Below are 21189 nucleotides of genomic sequence, written 5' to 3' on the forward strand. Positions count from 1 at the left end.
ATATTAATAAATGTGGTTGTCATCTTCAGGTTTCATATCACCCAATGGTACTGCAGAATAAAAAAAGAGTTTTTGTGCAAATGTATAGAAAACTCATGCCGTCTAATCAATTAATCATTCAGATGATACAAACCTGAGTTTAACAGTAGTTACTATATTTGTTAGAATTCCTGTAAAGACAATTTAACAGTGAATTAATGTGTAAAGCTCAATTTATTAGTGTATAATTAATGTACCAATGGGCAGTTTGAAATGTTTCTTTATTTGAAGTGACTTGATATTTTCTGTTCAATGGAAAACTGTTTTCATCCTTTATTACCAAACATCACTTCTGTTGTTCAACGTACATGAATTATCGTCATAAAAGCAAATTGCCAGTACATTCATTATTTTTAAGCAAGAAATACATCATGTGTCATAAGCGTGCAGTTTGAGCTGAAACTTCACCCGCCTCCTGCTACGTCCTGAAAATGGCACACAGACTTAAAAATGGGGAAATCCACGGTGGGGAAGAATTTAGATCTGTAATGGAGCCTCCACAAATAACAAAGTTTGAATTTACCAGCACATCAATTAAGGCTTATGCATAAATAATATTGCTGAAATTTAATGATGGCATTTTATCTCATAACATTCTACCTACAGTATGTACATTATTTATTAAGTTTCATGAAGGTCTGTGATCAAGGTTTATATTTACACTCAGCAAACATGACCCTGTTTTGTTAAATGAACAACCCCAGCTCGAATAAAGTAACAAAAACATTATCAAGTATATTGGCTAGTACGACAGGAGGAGTAGAGTGAGCTTACAGGGAGTGTGGTACACTGTACAGAATGGCACATATGCAAATAAAATCCAAATAGCAGAATGTGTTGGAGAAATCCTCTTGTTATTTTAATTTTTTTTATAGTTTACCTGGGCTATATGAACATATTCTGCTAAATAATGCAGAAAAGGGGCAAAGTGAATGCTGCCCTGACAAATGAATGACATTTAGAAAACCTTCCACTTCCACCAAATTTATATTAATTAAAACAATCCCAATTTATAGTGTGTGTAAACCTTTTGCAGGGCCACTGAAAATGTTTTGAATGATGTAAAACATAATGCAATGTCATTAGGGGCTGGTTTTAGTGATAAATTTAGTCTTCAGTTCTCACAGCCATCAGAAAGAAATAACTTTAATTTAACTGAGGTTAACAAGAGGATGGGATAAGGAAGAAAATGTTTAAGTTCAATATTCCTCCAGGAAACCAGCCCCAGAAGCTGCACACACAATCAGTGAAATTTACAAAGTTTGGGGGTTGCACTGTTTTTACATTATTTCCTTTGTACAGAGAGCATGTGCTAAATAGCCTTTGCTTTGAGACACAGGATTATAAATTAGTCTTATCTAGGCTACAGTTCAGTGTAAAGTAAAATCCATCAAAAGTCTGCAAAGAACATACTGATCACTCTGATACAAAACATGAAAACATATTTGTTTTTACTTTGAGAGCCGTGAAGGTGAAAGTTTTTTTTAATACACAAAATTTACCCAAGAGACAGCACATTGCGCTATAATTTGCGCTATAATCTCCTTTAAAGCCTTGTTTATTGTACAAATAGTCTCTTCACATGTACTGGAAAGGTATGCTATGGTTCCAGGGCCTCTATTCACAAAGCATTTTCATTAATGTATCAAACAGGACTGATTTTATAGATATTGTATGAACTGAAGCAGATCATGTTGCACAAATCCATGATAACCGATCATACGTGCTTGATCTGTACAACACTGTCATTACTGTATGCCTTTTAAAAAACTGACATATATTACAAAAATTAACTTATGAAGACATGTGTGGATTTGTCCTCTGTCGTATAAAATGACAGAAAAATGCCCCAAGTATGACAAGTAAATATTTTGACGAGTCTGTAACTAACCAACATATTTTCACAGAAATATTACAAAACCATATTGGTAAAGTGAGGGCAGATATTGCTATAGTTTAATAGTTTAACATGTTAGAAAGTTTGAGGTTTCAGAGGATTTTAATCCTCATCATATTCCAGTGAGCTGCTGGACTAACATGATGGCTTGTAGTTAACTGTGCTTTTAGCTCCACATGATAAAATCTGTTTTGTTGGGATTTTATAATCTTTAGAAAAAGTTTTTTTTATGGTTTGGACAATTTTTCAACTTATATGATGTGATGAGAGGAAAAGCACCAAATAGTCTGTCTGTTGGAAACCTATCCTGTAAACATTCTAATGCTTCAAATCCTCTTGTCACAGACCAGGTATGATTTTCATAGGGCCAAACATTTACATGGCTGGACAGATAGTCAGGTGGTTTGGATTAACTTCAGACGCCCAAGAGCACTTTTCCATAGCAGAGCTCTTAATCATCATCAAATAAACTTTAAAGAAGTTCTAAGTCAAATTAGCATAGTCATTTAAAAGAATCATTTTACTAGCGCAGGAGCAACTACTTGCTACAAAGGCTTTGTGAATATGGCCCCTGTCCCTCTGTTACCAAAGATGTCCAGTTGAAAGAGTGCTGTGCGGTCTGAAGGCTTCACAAATGCTCCCTGGTGTTACACTTAGTTTAGAGCCGGCTCACTGTGATTGGTAGCCAGCCATGCTGAAGTTGGTCAGGTTGGACATTACTGGAGCAGGTTGGGCTGCAGCCTGGGCTGACTGAGATCCAAAGTTTCCCACCCAGGCTGGGGACTGGGACTGCCTGAAATACATGATTACAGCAGTTAGTATGACTTGTAAATCTACATGTAGGAAAAGCCCTCCATTTGAAACAATGACAATGAAACCTCTATAAACGGATTCATCATGTATATATGCAGAAACTGAAGGTGGGGGACAACATTTTGGGGCTAGAAGCCTTCGGATTTCTGTTTGTAGTTCTACCAATCCCTTCTGTGAAGAGAGCTAACGAAGTGGAACATATTGGAACATATTGACAGCTTTTTAATTTATCTGCGTTAATATGCAGATAGCTGTTAATAGAGATTTGCCAAAATGTAATCTGGAGCTAAAACACTATTAAAAAATATAGCTGTTTGCGTGGAGAAATGTTTGACTTGTGTTGATCGGACTATAAGAAGTGTACAGCAAAAATAAGACAGAGTCTTGGCCTGGATATTCACTGTCTACAACGGAAATAATGCCGTTACCCCAGAGGCTAATTCATCATTGGATGTTAACAGATGGGCTCCAAGTTTGATAACAATATAGTAACAGAAAAAAAAGTATAATATATATACATATATATATATATACTACAGAGTAAAACTCACTCTACTCCAAATCCTTGCTGGTTCCATGTCTGGTTGTACATGCTGTAGGAGGGAACTTGCCACCCATTGGTCACATACTGGCCATACTGTTGCTGCTGTTGCTGCTGTTGCTGCTGCTGCTGTTGTTGTTGCTGCTGCTGCTGCTGTTGCTGCTGTGGGCTTCCATAGACCTGGTTCCATTGTCCCCACTGATTGTACTCAACCTGAGTGAAGCCAAGGACAAAAGTGAACATATGTCCTATTAGATGTGACTTCTACGCTTAATAAGGAACAGATAATATTATAAATTCTGCAAAATGATTATAATATAAATACAAGAAAATGTATCTTGCTAAATTGTTTAACTCCGTAAGCATATCTTGGGCTTGATAATGTTTTCGGTTTCATAGTCTGGCCTAAAAAACAAAGTTTCTCTGATAGTGTTAATTAAAGATCTAAACCACCATCAAGGATTTCCAGCTGTCCTTACCTGCTGTGGATTTTTCGCCATGTCAGGAGATTCTTTGCCCCAGTAGCACTTCACCATGTGTCCTTCAATGGCTGTGCCATTGACTGAAACAATGGCATGGGCAGCACTGTCATGGGAAGAAAACCTTAAAAAGAAAAAGAAGTAGAATTTATCTCCCAGCATATCTATCAGGCAATTCAGAAAATAAGATAGCATTAAAATAATTTACAATAAAAGCATTAAAACTCTGATGTATTTGATCTGTTGTAAAAGCACTGCGGTGAAGACAAGCACGGCAAAAAAGCCCACTGTCACTGAGTGTGGAATTAACTGGCCTGTCACTGAGTCATGCCAAGTGTTTGTGTTGACATCTAGAGGCCAAATGTTGTAACAGACTGAAACGCTACCTGATGAAAGAGTATCCTTTCTCTGGGAAAACTCTGACTTCCATTATTTGACCAAAGGGTGAGAAGGTCTGTCGCATTAGGTGTTCTGGTGGAATAAAACAGAAACAGGTTTATGTGGTTAGTTCTGTGGCTATTTGATGACAGTGTTCTTCTATGACTAAGGTTTCTCCCAATGGCTCCTCAGAGAACATGGCACTTACCTGATAATCCTGCCTGGATCCCCCCACAGTACACGGTGCAGTTCTGTGGACTGGACTGACTCAATACGTCGTCAAATTTCAGCAGCTTTGAGCAATCTGAAATACATACAAAACATTCAAGGAAGGTTCAAATCATTATACACAATCTTACAGGGTTATATCAAACATGTGTCAAATCTGTGATTAATGAAATATATGACAATTATCTACATCCCATCTATTTTCACTGAAAAGCCATGTTGCTAAATATGTATATCATACATGTGTTTGATGTCCTAATAAATAAATAAATAAAAAACAAAATAACTAAAGATCTCTGGAACACTAGTATATACAAATATCTTCTCAAAGCTGTACAAAAATATTTTCACATAAATAAAATCGAGTTAATGCCGTCTAATTTTGTAACCCTATACACTTGCGGAGTTGGCATTGACACGTGTAAATGCAATTGCGTTTTCAATCCACATACAACAACAACACGGGCGGATATAATAGTCGTGCATCATTGTTCCAAACCAGCAAAGTAGCAATAACCAGTAGACACACAATGCAGTGTTTCCCTTAATCCCCACGTTATTCAAGATACCTGTGGAGGCAGCGAATATGAGACCAAACAAACAACCAGCAAACACAATATCACAGCATCCCAGATACAATCATCTATTTTTCTTGTAATTTTCGGTGACCAGCACAAACAAGAGCAGAATGTGACGTGAGCTGGAGCTGAATATCCATCAGATCTCAACACTGGAGACATATAATATGACCAGATAAGGAATTAAATGAATAGAAAATTATGATTATGAATTGTATCTGGATTAAATTTGGTGTCCTTGCATCACGTGAGGTCAGGGGACTGATAAAGGTGTAATTTTAGTCTGCAAACACCAACACCCACAAGAGAAGAGCTGCAATCACCCAAAATAAGTGTGATTCCCTGTGTTGGTGTTGTGTTGTTGTGTCCCTGTGTTGGTGTACCATTAATGTTGCGTTTAAAACTTACTGTCCTGGGAACTCTTTGGAGCTGGTGGTTTACGTGTTGCCCAGTTGGTCCTGATTTGGCGTCCTCCGAGCCACTGTCCCCCCATGTTGACAATGGCATTCTCTGCATCCTATAAATCCAAATCAAACAATTACCCCAATGGATTTGACTTTCCTCTGTATTGTGTATTGGTGACCACAATCAGTTCTAAAGATATAAATTACTATTTTTAAATCGATGTAATATTCAAAATGTTGATGTAAACTGTAATGTTAGATGATTTTTAGTGACTATGGTGTGAATTGTTTTATTTTAAGGACTTTGAATGCATTGAGGTAAGATAATAAACAGAAAATAGAAATAACCTTCAGTCTGTGTTCTTGCACTGGAGCCTTACCAGTTTGTTGTAGAAGGACACAAATCCATACCCCTTTGATTTGCCTGTCGCCATGTCCTTCACAACACGAGCGTCCCTGCAGGGAAAAGTTAAAAACAGCTTCAGTGAACTTTTCATTTGAAATTCTTCAAACTTAAAAAGGAACCACGCAAAACACACTGAACTGTGAATCCTCTCCTCTGTCCTACATTAACGTATATTAGCTATCAGGACTTTTTACTGAGAACTGACTCCAAATGTAACTTCAAACCAACACTTGAAAACAAAACAAAACAAATACCAAATAGTACAAATACATGCAGCCTACAGTATTTAATAAAAAAATTCTGATGTATTAATGGATCCTTGCCTCTGAGCACCACTGTTCGTTCAATGCTCTCAACACTGAGTTAAATTCACTATGGATTACCATGCATTCTTAAAATCTGCTATTGGTGCTCTTCCTTCAAATAGAAATATATGTATATATAATATATAGAAAATATCAAAAGAGAAAAAAGGAATTAAACGGCATACATGGCCTGTTAACAGATTTCTTTATTTTTCCTGGTCAATTCTTTACCACCAATATGGAGTATGGAGTTTGGGGAGCTGCAAATTTTAAGAAATTGACATTTTCAGTAATTTTGGAAGAGGATCATTACACTACAAACAACACTATGCAAATCAAGATGAGACAATTTAAACATAGGTTTAGAGGAATACATTGAGTATTGGAATTTGTTAATCTAAGCTAAGCCATGTTAATACATATCATCTACAAATAATGACATATGGAAAGAATGGAATAAATAGAGAAAAAACTACATCTGTGTCTCCAGAGTGCACAGTTCCTTGCTGTTAGCCTTCAAGCTCCTGTCCAATCCTATGAGCATTTCTGTAAAATAACCAAAGTGCTATTACTTCACTGAGACGTACAACTAAAAGCGGTTCAGGTTCTACATACAGCTTACATTTTGCTGACATACTGCAAAGTGTACTTACCACACCCTAAATGTGTAAGGAAAAGCAAGAGTAGGCTAAAAGCTAACACTTGGTGAATATAGAAACAATAAACAGGCCACAAGTAAATATCCACAGATAAATACTGGAAAACCTATAGGAATTGGGTTGCAATAACTTTTAATCCTTAAATGAGTTTGTTCCAATCTGTCAAAAGTGTTTTTAATGACAGAACAGTGTGTATGATAACAAGTTTAAAGGCATCTTGGTTTATCATGAACTATGTTTACATTCATGTATGTGGTGTCTTTTGCACAAAATAGAAATGTGACATAGAATACATTAAAATTAAACTAAATTAAGCTATTCGTGAATACTAATCTTTTCCATTGACCTCTACACACCTGCTCATATATCAGTCTCGCTACCAAATTAATTCTTCTCTCCTGGCATACATATAGTCCTTATTTGATTGACATCCATCAGTAATTATTATCTATCAGTGGTTTTAGTCTCATTATGTAATACAAGCTTTTGTTTCGCCTTTACAGTTAATGAATATGTTTCTCCATAGTATTCTCCTTAAAGAGTGCCTTTATTAGATAGCTATCAGATAAACTAAATGAGATGGAATGAGGAAGGAGAGAGAGAGAGAGAGAGACAGAGAGACAGAGAGACAGAGAGAGAGAGAGAGAGAGAGAGAGAGAGAGAGAGAGAGAGAGAGAGAGAGAGAGAGAGAGAGAGAGAGAGAGAGAGAGAGAGAGAGAGAGAGAGAGAGAGAGAGAGAAGGGGCTGACATGTCAGAAAGGTTCTTGGTAAGAGTTGAATCGAGTACAATGAGGTTCAGCATTGACCACTATGACAGGGTGTCCCAATGTTTTTTTAATCCCAATGATTGTTTTTAACCCAAAATAAAAAAAATAATCTGATATCAGACAGTATCTTGTCAACTGTTGAGGAGGAAGAACAACCTTCAGGATGCCAGCTCTTGTGCAGAGTTCAAAATCATGATAATTTTTCATACTGTCTGAATTTCTATATATAGTTTATATTTGCATTTAAGAAAACGCCCAATAGTAAACACAGCAATAGATGACAGTTCCAGTTGGCATATGCTTACAGGAGATATAAATTAAACCTTAATATTGTCCAACAAAATCCTTGTAGCAATGACATTATTGCACTGTACATAAATACAGAAATATCCCCTTTCAGTAAAAACTTACGAGATTTTCCCAAAAGGTCCAAAAGCAGCCTTGACATCCTCGGTGGAAATCTCTGGGCTCAAATCACCCACAAAGACATGGAAGTGATCTAGAACAAAAGAAAGGACAGAAACAATTTATTATTCTCTGGTATACAATGGTTTGAGTAAAACAGAAATCAATAAGTGATCACTTACTGGTTGTGTCTTTCTTCAGGCTACTGGGAGTGGTGGCCCAATTAACTTTGACCTCCTGAAATCAGAGTTCATAGACAAGATTTCAAGACAGAGTTGGAAAACAAGGATCATAGAGGAGTTCTAGCCACTAATGACCCGCCTCCTCATCACTCTTCATCGTAGATCAGACAAGTTGGCTTACCTTTCCTAGTATCTTCCTCCCGTTCATGGCTGCCAGGGCTGCAGCAGCATCTCTGTGTTCAAAGAACTCCACAAAGCAGTAGGGGTCGTTGCTTGTATGCTGCAGGGACAGAGTCAAACACAGCAGCTCAAGAATGTGTGTTCCAAGATTTTACAGACAGCCGTGATCTGACTGCAAATCAATACAATTGCCCATTTTCAATGTATTTACATTTCTAAACAGTCGAGCCGATTATCTAAACCTGGATCAGTTTTCTTCAAAAGGTGGGACATGGAACGGGTATGTATGATAAAAAGTTTAAAGGCATCTTGGTTTATCATGAACTATGTTTACATTCATGTATGTGGTGTCTTTTGCACATAATAGAAATGTGACAGAATACATTAAATACATCATATATCAGTCTTGCTACCAAATTATTTCTTCTCTCCTGGCGTACATATAGTCCTTATTTGAATGACATCCATCGCTAATTATTATCTATCAGTGGTTTTAGTCTCATTATGGAATACAAGCTTTTGTTTCGCCTTTACAGTTAATGAATAGGTTTGATATGTTTAATGAATAAATTTCTAAACAGTCGAGCCGATTATCTAAACCTGGATCAGTTTTCTTCAAAAGGTAGGACATGCAACGGGTATGCATGATAAAAAGTTTAAAGGCATCTTGGTTTATCATGAACTATGTTTACATTCATGTATGTGGTGTCTTTTGCACATAATAGAAATGTGACAGAATACATTAAAATGAAACTAAATTAAGCGATTTGTGAATACTAATCTTTTCCATTGACCTCTACACACCTGCTCATATATCAGTCTTGCTACCAAATTATTTCTTCTCTCCTGGCGTTCATGTAGTCCTTATTTGAATGACATCCATCGCTAATTATTATCTATCAGTGGTTTTAGTCTCATTATGTAATACAAGCTTTTGTTCTGCCTTTACAGTTAATGAATAGGTTTGATATGTTTAATGAATACATTTCTAAACAGTCAAGCCAATTACCTAAACCTGGATCAGTTTTCTTCAAAAGGTGGGACATGGAACTGGGTCACACAAGAAAAATAATTCATACAACCTAAACATCAATTGTACTCACCTCTGTGATCATCTTGCAACTTTTACAAGGTCCAATCTGGGTGAAGAGTTGAAGAACCAAAATTTCGGTCACATCCCGAGAGAGGTTTCCCACATACCTGGAGGAGGAACATGATTTCTTAATGAGAGCTGCTTCAGATTGATACCGGTCACAAAGAGCTGCTAAAGACTGTGACACTATTCCAAGTGACGCACAGACAGATTACTTCTGGAGTTAGCTTGTGACCATCGATAATGAATTATCAACGTGACGTAATTTACATTAGCTTGACATACATTAAGTACAGTTGACGCTCCCCTCGCGTAAACATCATATATTAAACAACTTTCTATGTATTACCCTGGTGTTAGCAAAGCATTAAATGTTAATGTTGTCTGATAATATCCACCGTGACTGTGATGACAGCGGCTAGCTAAGTTAGCTACCCGCTGCCGACGCTAGCGAAGCTAACGCTACGACACTTTCAGGACACATAAAATGACTTACAGGGTTTTAGGGTAGCTATCGTCGTCCATGGCAGATGCCGACAGTCACCAGGGCAGGAAACGTTAGTTACTAGCTGGTTAGCTAACGCTGACCGACTCCAGTGTGCGCTGTCAACTACAACAACTAGCTAACTAGCTATGAAGCTAACTAACCGGGCGCCAGGACATACGTCACGCTGAGAGCCGAGAACGTGGGTGATGAGGAGCTCAGGCGAGGTCAGGGTGAGGAAGATAAAAGAAAACACGTTACACCAGAATCAAAGGAAATGATGCCTTTATTTCGGATAGCTGTGTTTCTAGTGGGTGATTTTATTAATTAGTTACTACGAAAGCATTAAAGTCGAACATAATGACCACTCATATTAACACATTTTGCAATGTCTGGAAGTAATTTGAATGAGAGACTTTTATTTTGAAGAGGACCGCAAGGGTAGACTTGTTTTTAATGACCGGTGTTTCGAGTTCTGCCAGCACGCCGAGAAGTGATGCACCTCGCGGGAGCGCGCACAGCCAGATCAGGAAGGCGAAACAAGACGTGATCGTCTCTACTTTAATGTACTATTTAAAAATAAAAACATAGTCTCGTTTGTTTAGTTTTTCAGACACTGTTTCCAGCTGATATTTTTGGGCTGTTTTGACTTTACATTGAACCTTTCATATTTTAATATTTGCACTACTGCACAAATTGAACTATTTTTGTTTTATTTTTCTCCTCATCTGTTAATATATATATTTAGATATATATTTTTTATTTTCTATTTTAAATTTAGGATATTCTATTTTATTTTCTATTTAAAATTTTCTATATTTTCTATTTTCTATTTCTATTTTTTTATTCTAATTTATTGATATTCTATTTAATACTATTTCTATTTTTATTATATATTTTTTTGGTTGCAACTACTGAGCATTGCTTAAAGAGAGCCTGTGACCCAAGTATTTCAATGCCAGCGACTGCTTCATGTTATCTCTGTGCATTTGACAATAAAAATCTTGAATCTTGAATCTTGAATTCATCTGAGAAAATGAGGGGATGCAAATCTCAGCAGCCTAAACATCTGTTTTGCAGAATTATGCATCCTCCTTTTAAATAATCAATTAATATTTTGGGCTGTTTTGACTCTTTAATTGATTGAGTTTGACAGTTGGATTTTGTCCACAGTTTAACCCCAGCGAACTATTCCTCAGAATTATTGACAAATCAGATCTATCGGGGGGAAAGCGACTTCCATTTACGAGACTAAACAATATATTTCCGTAGAGATTATGTCTGGCAGCGTGTTTCCGCTGTAGCTGTGCGCGCTCCCGCGAGTTGGATGCAGTTCTCGGCGGGCAGACAGAACTCACAACACCTGTTTTCCCAGCACCACCCGGGCAGGAGGACGATGAAGGAAAACAGGCTCAGGTGTCAGAGTAAAGGCCACAGTGTGAGCACGTATTGAATATCACATTTTGATATGAATAACAAGTTCTATGTTTTCTTTCTGAACAAACTGTTAGTGTTGAATGATGGATTTAACGACAATAAACCAAATCAAGATCAGAATCCACATTTTATTAGTAGATTCTAAATAAATTCAAAAAACTGTCAAAGTTTACACAAATTGAATAGATACATGTTCTCTATCCATCTACATTTGAAGGCTATTTTTTTCCTTCCCCCGTTATTGCCACTTTACACTGCCACTGCCATACATCAACTAAAGGAAGAAATACAATGAGTAAAGAAGAAGAATATTACAAATGTGAACCATATGTGGAAAACATATTTCAGTAAGACTGTTGAATCTATCTATCACAACAAATATAGTTTTACCCAGCATTCATTGCTGTCAGTATTGCAAAACATTTTAAAACTAGCATTAGGGGGCGCCAAAGATAGTAATACAAATAATGTTCTAGTAATATAAGTGTATATATATTCATAATATAAGTGTCTAGGGTTTTACCACAAATATGTTGACTGGTAATTTTATTTTGAAGTACTTTCATTGAAATGTCATCAAACCAATATTTATTTCTCTTGAGTCACTGGTCAAAGATTTTCTATCAAAACACTAAAGGTTTCTCTTGGGTCACTTTGCACATATCAAGTATTTGTGATTCAAGTTTGTGTTTACTCCATTAAAACCCCCTCTGGGAGGGTCAAGGCATGACAGGTGGTGAGTGGTTAACAGATACATGTCAGCATTGGTTGCCAGGTTTGCAAAAGGGATGCCCTTAGTCTTGGCATGACATGAACATATTCTGGAAACTTCCACATCATTGCTGAATGATGAATCTGATGTATCAGTGTATTAATTGTTCCGCTGACTAAAGGCATCAAACGTTAACACATATGATACAACAGAACAATGTCGGGCTGACAGGAACATTTTCCTCTCGCAAAAGAAATCCCAATAAGAAATGTTTGTGTAACTGTGTCACTGACACACACACAGACACACACACAAGATAGATAGTCTCTATACCATACTAATCTGGCTACTTTATTGTGTGACTACAATACAGTAGCCTATAAAATCCCTATCTTATTCCTATTGGGAAGTATTTATGGAGCTGAGATATCCCTTTACATACACCTGTCCATGGGGACTTTGGAAAGATTATGTCTATGCTGTTTACCCTTATACAAATTGGTTCTATAGGCTATGCAATGCAGGTTCTGTTGTACATATATATATACACATATATTCATATTCATATTATTTAATTTAATATTCCCCACTCCTTCACCCGGTGAACACTTACTGCTGCTTCTTTTTGCAATCTGCTGCTTCATTTTGATATGTTGCTGCTTCGTTCTGCTATAGGTTATATGTTATATGTTATATAGTATGTAATTTTTTTAAATTTTGTAAAAAGCCTGTCTACTGCGTAGATGTTGCCTGTCATGTCACAAGAATTTCACTGCTCTGATGACACTGTCATTGGTGCATGTGACAATAAACTTTGATTTGATTTGATTTGATTTGTAAGTTTCCTCTCCATTGTAAGTTGTCCAACAAAAAATGTCTTCAGCTGCAATGTCCAAATCCACGTCATGGTTTCCAGCCAATTGAGGATGACTTTGATTTACTAACATTTCCCTTATAGTATGAAGCTGACCTGGAGTAGTCCTGGGAATAAGATCTGTCATAAGAGGTGTCACTATAATGCCCACACTGTATCTCTCCACCACATGGTTACATAATTGTGAACCAAATCATAGCAAACCTGCAGACTGAGTTCCCTCTGAGAAGATTTATCATGTGGGAGTCTATTTGGAGGAATCTTTTATTATGAAAGAGAGAAACGTGGGATTCCCTTGTCGATCACACAGAGAATGGTTCTCAACATGGGAGGACAGTCTTGATGGGGAGTCCCGGAGAAGTTGGGGTGTATATTAATAAAGTTGCTTTCAGACATGCACTGAACTCTGGATAGTCTCCCGACGTTCTCCGGAGGAGCTGTATGTTGTAGCCATTTTGAACTTCAAAGGATTCCTGCAGAATTAGGTCTTGACTTTATCTTAAGTTTGCCTTTAAAACATGAACAATGCAGCAGTGGATTATCCGCGCATAAGTGTTCTCAAGTAAACAGAAATCTCAGGAGGGCGAAAGAGAACCTGTGGTAGCCTTCAGTCGTCATAAAAACTCAAAAGGTGTTTAGTTTTTTCCAGTTTGGACTACTGTAAAAAACATGGCGGCCTCTGTAGAGACCAATTTAAATATTATGTTTTTAAATTTAAAGGGGCCATTCTAGGGGTAAAGACAACATCAATTTGTACAATTAAGATGATTAAACACTAGTGAACTCATCACAATTTCAGACCAAAGATCCCTTTCACCTAAATCTTACAGATACACACACGGTGCAATAACTATACTCAAGCACCTGTATATAGTCTTAGTTTTGTATTGCATTGGCTAACTATAAGTAAGCTCTTTTTTACCTTGATTTGATTACAATTTTTATTTAACTATTGCACTGCTGGGCTGACCAGTTTCTTTTTGTCCAACAACTTGAATTGTACTGTTGACCCTGTGTTAACTATATGACAAATAAAACTTGAAACCTTACACGCTGAACTTTTAATGTAAGTTTGTTTAGAGCACATCCACACTGTCATAGGTCCTTATTATCATGTATATGACACTGCTTTTTGTATTTGTTATGTTTTTCATTCTTGCTGCAGTTTTCTTATATGTGCTTATTCGGACATTATCCAGAGTTTCGACCTGGGATCTGTCCGGAGCCTCTCGTTCGGACATGTGCATTATTTCATCCCCCCCCTTCCATGCAGAGATCATCCGGAGTTCAGTGCATGTCTGGAAGCATGTTGAGAGGATGCAGACGTCTGAGAGAGAAGCTCCGGGCAGTTTCCAGAGCTTTCCATCCAGCCCGATGGTTAAGAGCAGCAGGTGAATACGAGATTGTCACTTCCGCCACAGCTGCAGAAATAAACCTTCCTTTCTCCAGATGAATAATGAATGCAGAGCAAAGGTTCACTTCATGCCTGCGTACGGAGGGAGAGAGAGAGAGAGGGTGGTCTGCTGCGCCATGACAAGCTGGAGGAGCAGCGGAGCCAGCGCCGTCCGCCCCCGACATTAACCCGGCTATTTCGAGAAACTTCCAGCCCACTTTACCACGTCACTTGGAGGAATCTTTTAAAGCGTCCGTCGCCCGTATAAAAATGTCTCAGTAGTCGACGGCCAGCCAAACATGAACGGCATGAAGACTCAGTCGCCCACATTACTGGCGATGGCGAATAATGACAGCGAGCCCCTGCCGCTGGGCTGGGAGGTGAAGATCGACCCCCAGACGGGCTGGCCCTTCTTCGTGGACCACCACAACCGCACGACCACCTGGAATGACCCGAGACACGACACGAGAAAGGTAAAAAAACAAAAAAAAAGGAGAAGAATTGGCGCTGGATAAAGTTGCTTCGTCCTTTAGAGGATATCCACGCGTGTTTTTCCTGGAATTCAGCGTGTCGCCCCCCACCCCTATGGTCGCCACCTGTTATATTTAACCCTGTTGCCTGTCTGTGGGCCTGCTTTGGCTCGCCACCCCCCCCCCTCACAGGCGGCTCATGAGCCCGTTATACCGGCTGATCGACCCCCGCTACGTGCCCATGTCATGATCCAACTCTGTTATTATTACTCGATGACTCACTCCGCCGCAGTGTGTATACCTCCGATGAGCTTCCACTGTTTTAATAGCGTGTGTGTCCAGTGGTTGGGGAAAACACACCGCGACGTCCAAGCTGGCGTTAAACTTTTTTGCCTTACATGGATTGAGGCTGGTCCGGCTCACTTTGGCCTGTGGAGCCAGTCGGACTCCATGTGTGTGTGGGTGGGTGTGTGTGTGTGTGTGTGTGTGTGTGTGTGTGTGTGTGTGTGTGAATAATTCATGATCTGAGTGAGAGGGTCTGCGAGGATGAGGTGAAGCCCCCCCACACGCTGCCAGCTGCTGATCTTTCGTCTCAGAGACATGGCAGCGTTTGTCCAAAGTTAGTGTCCACCACGAATCAGCGGCGAAGTAACAGCTGCCAGGGGATAGAATTGGTGCAATGGTGCTGGGGCTGGAATGGCAGAGGGCAAAGGGTCGTTCGCAGCTATTTCATAACTTTTGTCTTGGTGAGGAAACCGTAGACTTCAGAGTGGGAAACACACCACTGGCTTACTTATAAATGTGTAGACTTCTGTATGTTCGCTTGAAACTAAACTACCTGTCGACCTGTTGCTCGTGTCTCTCACTTGATATACTGTAAAAATAATTATAACGAAAAAATAGATATTTTTTGGCTAATGTAAATTTACAGTGTTATTCCTGATGTGTCTGACAGCCAGGAATGGGAAACCCCAACCACTATCTTACTTTATAATTATCCAATGCATTACTTTATGATATGCTTAGCTGTTTTCACTATATCAGTAAAAACAAAATAACTGTTTGTAATCCCCGTAAAATATTGTAACTGATTTAGTTTTGTATGTATTCCACATTGATTCATGTTCTTTTTCATGGAGACAATGGGTCTGGTCTAAGAAAACTGACATCAGGAACAAAATTCAACGATAAATGTCAACTTATTATTTATTTTAGGTTTAAAGACAGATTTTTGCTGCTGAGAGAATGTGATACACAGCAAAACATTTTAAAAAACATTAGAACAACAATGCTAATATGTGTAAACATAAGCAATATATCAATATGTATTGAGCTATTCCTATTATGGTTTTGATGAAAATAATATTGCAATGGTTATTGTCATTGATTTATTACACAGCCCTACAGACACATGATTAGACAAAAATAATTCAAACATTGACTCTTTCTTCTTCATAAAATGTTTCTAACTGCAGAGTTGAGCATTAGTTGTTTCTCTTTTCTCTCGTTGTGTATGACAAAATAATCAGCTAATAACATCCAGGCCTGATCAGAAGCTAACAGCATGTTAGTTCAGAGGGTGTGCCAAACTATTGTTGGGGGGATGAGTCAGGAAACACAGCCAGCTGAGGGATGTCAGTCCAATTGGAGCAAAAATATCAAAAACAAGTGCAGTGGTTGTTCAAATGCACCAGAGTCTCTTGTTGGATCAGAAGCTATTTATCAAATGCTCAGAGAGGTGATACTTTTGGCAACCCTCTGTGGAAATGCAAAATTTTGAACTCTAACCTTTTATCTCTGGGCTGAGAGCACTTTCCTATTAAAATACCTCCAGGTTCCTAAAACCATCCGGTTGTATATTAGTAATAACATGCAGATAGCTTGTTTAGCTGCACTTATTCAGACAAGATTGTTGAATTCATGATAGTTTATTTCTGTTTTGAATGTATGTTATTTCATTAAAAAAGCAGAGGAATTAGTTCCTAAATAGTTTACTTAATAAATTTGATACTCAACTATAAGAAAGAATATATTGAAAATGTTCTAACTTCTTTTTTAGAATATTCATTGATTATAAATAATTGTCAAACATTACGTGATAATAATGTTGACCAAGTTTGTAGGGTTAACTGTAAATGACATAACTATATTGACAAATAATGTTGCTTTGATATTTGTGTGGTAAGGTAAATTCAATATATGTAAAGGAGACATGTTGCTACTTACGAAGTCCTCTAACTGCTTAGAATCGTTTCCTTTATTTGCTTTCCTTTATCTGACCTTGTGTTTTAAATAAACAACAAGATTCTTGATGTTAACTGTTTACCATCATATCAATACACTTTGTTGTGTTACAGGTGAGAGAAGTATCGGCAAATGGACCCAACATACCACCAGAACCGAGCCCTCAGGAGACCCAGAAGAGCTTTGTGAGGGAGATGAAGCACCCGATTCTTCGCCCGGGTTACGTTCCCATCCCGGTCTTCCATGAGGGCGCAGAACTCAGGCAGCAACAGCATCCATGTTATTCCTACATCCAACCGAGCACTGCACAGAGTATCCGGAGTGACGGGCGAACACCTTCCCCCACACCAGGGCTCCACTGCAGGCCGAGATCCCCGTTACACAGCCCTTCAGACAGCTGCTCCCCTGTTCCTGGAAAAGTCGGCTCCCCTGTTCCACAAACAGCAGAGGTAGGTCATGGCATGAAGCAAAAATGAATGCAGAAATAAATGTAAATATAAATTGTGAAAAAGTGAATGTTTCCTGTTTCAGTTAGATTTTTTTATTTATTTCATTAGGTTTACACTGCCCCGCATCACCAGTCCCCACGGCCCAGCAGCACCGGTCTTCAAGTAGGTTACATCCCTATCCGAGTGATCCATGAGGGCGGAGGAGGCCAACCACAAACACAGGCTCAGTTAAATCCCTCGGTCTACTCTCAGCGCATCCCCTACCAAGAGCACCCGCAGCCCTTTCACCGCCTTCAGTCAGACGAATGGCCGGGCTACTCTGCAGCAATGCAGCCTCCCAGGGAAAGGGCATCTCCGATATTGTTGCCTCAACATCGGGATTCTTCGTCTATTCATCTCCCGGCTCATATCAGAAGTCAGTCACCCATCGTCACGCAGGTGCTTGGAGAAAGACCACAGGTGAATAAACTTTTGTGTGCTTTCACATTGATTTTGATTTTATTTTGAAAAATGTTTGTTTACATCAGTATGTGTTGACCTAGATTGTTATTTCTTTGTAACTCCTAAGGCTCATATCCTCACGAAAGAACCGACTCAGAAAATAGAACAGGAACAACAAAGCACGCAGCAGAAACCTGAGAACACGCAGCTCCCCCAGCCACTGCACACAGAAGCTGACATCCCAAAGCCTCCACAGCCTCAACTCTTCCAACAGCCTCTGCCTCAGCAGCCTCAGCAGCCTCAGCAGTTCTCTCAACCTCAGCATTTCCCGCAACCTCAGCATCACCCGCAACTTCAGCATTTCCCACAACCTCAGCAGTACCACCAACCTCAGCAGTACCATCAACCTCAGCAGTTCCAGCAACCTCAGCATTTCCCTCAATCTCAGCAGTCCCATCAGGCTCATCAGTTCCAGCAACCTCAACACTTCCAGCAGGCTCCATCTCCGACATCACTACAGCCTCAGCAGCCTGAACAGTTACTGCAGCAGCCGCAACAGTTCCAGCCGCCCCAGAAACCAGAGCAACCACAGCAGCACACTGCAGATATCACGGTTCAAATACCTCCCAAACCAGAAGCCCAGGACATGACGGCTGCTCCCCCAGAGGTTCCACCTGCAAAGGTAGAAGCTGAACCTGCCGCTCAGGGCCCAATCCACCCAGGCCTGGCTAAGGTACAGAAGATAGTTGAACGGGTTGCTAAACTGGAGCAAGAGGTGAAATGTTTCGATGGAAGGAAGTATGGTAAAAGTTACTTGTTGCTCGAGGAAATGCTGACCAAAGAGCTCTTAGCGCTGGACTCAGTTGACCCAGAGGGTCGTGTAGATGTACGGCAGGGGCGGCGGGATGGAGTCCGTCGTGTCCAGAACATACTGGACGAACTGGAGCAGCTGGAGGATCAGCCAGCCAAAGCTGCTGGCAACACATCAATGGAGGGAGACCACCTGGCACAGAAAGGAGAGCCCAGCATGATTACCAAGGAGAATATTGAGATGGCAAAGGAGATATCATAATGACTGCACACTTCATAATCCGGAGGAGAGAAAGATAACATGCTGTATATTTGATTGTGAACACGTCAGCTCTGGCTAACTCTCCTCTTCCTCTATCTGCAGCATTTGTAGAAGTTGCATGCATTAACAGTGTTGGTATTTCCTGCCATTCAGCACATACTTGATGGTAGATCAGTGCAGTCATCTTCTTCAAGCCAATGTTGTTGCCTTCTATGTGGTGCCAATGTCTTCATAATAAGATAGCTGTCATGATCAAGGTGGTGACAAAAATTTCTGGTCAAATTAAAGTTTGAATAAGAGGCCTTTATCACTAAATGGAATAAATCTAGAGGTATTTTCTTAAGAAATGTTATGTGTAGTTGCCTTTTGTCTCGATCAAATATTGTATGGGCCTTTTCTTAATCCACTCAGCTCATTAGTTAGAACACGAGTGCAAACATTCGGGGCTTTAAGAGAAGCATTTTCCCCTGTATGGCAACATGGCCATGTTTGAGCTGCTTTATCACACAACACACTGAATATGTTTGTTAGACGCTGCTTTGTGGTGCATTACTGATTTTGCCATCTTTGCACTTTGCCATCATTGAAATTGCTGAACATTCAGCAGCACTACGATTGAAATAGTTACACAATTTTTGATTGATGTGTTTGTGTGTTTGTATGTGCATTGGTTTACTTGTTATTTCAAAACAGTATATCAGTATTTATATATCATTATATAGTATTTTGGTACATTTAAGAATGTATAATGACAAATGGAGGTGAGGTGGTGTATCTTACTTGAGATGAGAGACAATCAGCACTTAGTGCTAGGTAGGACACACAGCTGAAGATTGTCATAATTGTCCTAGTTAAACTACCAAAGCCACAATCTGCAATAACACTTACACTGAAATGGTCTAAAAGCCTTAAAATAACAACTGTGAGAAAATGCCCAAATTACAGTCAGTTATAATCTTCAATCATTCAAAATCACTTTTCTGATTACCCAGATTGTTTGTGTAGTAATGTATCACTGTAATACAATCAAAGGACAACTGAAATGTAGAGTCACTGCCTAACATAGTTACAAATAATAGATTGTGGCTTGGTATTGATCACATGTTATGAGTAGCAGGCTGTTGCATTGTTGAACGAAGTTCAATCTGGTTGGTATGGTTGAAAATAAAAATGTATTTGACATGAATTTTGCCTAATATTTGGGTCCTCATAAATGCTGCAATGTCAGAGACTGATTTATTTACTTATTTATTATCATAGGTTTTATTTTTAGGACACTTGCAGTGTGATATTATTTGTCTATTCTGAGAAAATCTGAGAAACTTTTTTATTTTGTGGACTGCAATGAACGATTACTTTAAATATTTACAAATCCACCAATTATTATTTATTCTTTAATGTGTCAGAATATTGAAAAACAATCATTGTAATTTACCAATGCGAAAGGTCATCAAATTTCTTGTTTGACCTGATGAACAATTGCACACCCACTGGTATTTACTGTAGATTAAGATCACATGAGACAACGAAAATCATAGAATTTAGAAGCTGGATCTGGAGTGTGTTTGATATTTCTGTTTTCAAATTGACTTACCAAAACAGTTATCAGTAAATGTCGTGCCAATCACCAAACTGATGATGACTTTATTCCTTCAGCCCTTAATTTCCTCACTGCATTTATAGCCTTTTTATGACATGATTATGGGCTTGGCACTTATCAATAACTGGCAAATTAACAGAACTGAAGCAGCCTCTTCAGTGGGACATGAAACATTTTCATGAAACACAAGTCCACTTGAATATCTACACTATCTACAACTTCTGAAGATCCCCATGTACATATATCTAAATCTGAACAGAATGTGTACATGTTTACTCACTACTATAGAAATACACGTTTTTCCATGTACATTTGTTTGTTCAACCAGTTTAGCTACGATCTGAGAGTTTTCAGTGACCCAGTGAGTCGCTGCCTGCGTTCAGCTGCTCTCTGCTTTCTCCCCCAGGGCCCGGCTGAGTCATAACTGACAACATATTTGTGCCATTAACTCTACATGGGTGGAGACATGAATGGTGGGATTTCTCTACAAACACACTTAATACTCTACAAATTACCTACATCAGAATAAAAATTTACTATTATTTGTTTGGGGGTTTATAATCCTGTAATAAATAATCATCCCTCTCGTAAAACTTGAACAGAACATGTGTTTTCTGTGTTGCTTTCCCCTGAAATGTAATTTTAACAAAAAGGACAAA

At 38.8% G+C, this 21189-nt stretch overlaps 2 protein-coding genes across 2 annotated transcripts; one reads left to right on the top strand and one right to left on the bottom strand.

Moving 5' to 3' along the window:
- Window positions 1–243: 243 nt before the first annotated feature.
- Window positions 244–10011, bottom strand: tial1 (TIA1 cytotoxic granule-associated RNA binding protein-like 1). The gene is made up of 12 exons (XM_061087015.1): window positions 9851–10011; window positions 9365–9461; window positions 8263–8361; window positions 8082–8136; window positions 7906–7993; window positions 5738–5813; window positions 5362–5470; window positions 4356–4451; window positions 4156–4240; window positions 3770–3893; window positions 3301–3503; window positions 244–2729 (listed from the first exon to the last, which is right to left on the bottom strand). The coding sequence occupies exons 1-12, from the start codon at window positions 9877–9879 to the stop codon at window positions 2606–2608; spliced, it is 1185 nt and encodes a 394-aa protein (XP_060942998.1). The 5' UTR covers window positions 9880–10011; the 3' UTR covers window positions 244–2605.
- A 4322-nt stretch (window positions 10012–14333) lies between these two features.
- Window positions 14334–20116, top strand: bag3 (BCL2 associated athanogene 3). The gene is made up of 4 exons (XM_061087043.1): window positions 14334–14727; window positions 17082–17417; window positions 17526–17876; window positions 17986–20116. The coding sequence occupies exons 1-4, from the start codon at window positions 14554–14556 to the stop codon at window positions 18928–18930; spliced, it is 1806 nt and encodes a 601-aa protein (XP_060943026.1). The 5' UTR covers window positions 14334–14553; the 3' UTR covers window positions 18931–20116.
- Window positions 20117–21189: the final 1073 nt, after the last annotated feature.

This window comes from Limanda limanda, chromosome 15 (genome assembly GCF_963576545.1).
Source record: "Limanda limanda chromosome 15, fLimLim1.1, whole genome shotgun sequence".
Lineage (NCBI taxonomy): Eukaryota > Metazoa > Chordata > Actinopteri > Pleuronectiformes > Pleuronectidae > Limanda > Limanda limanda.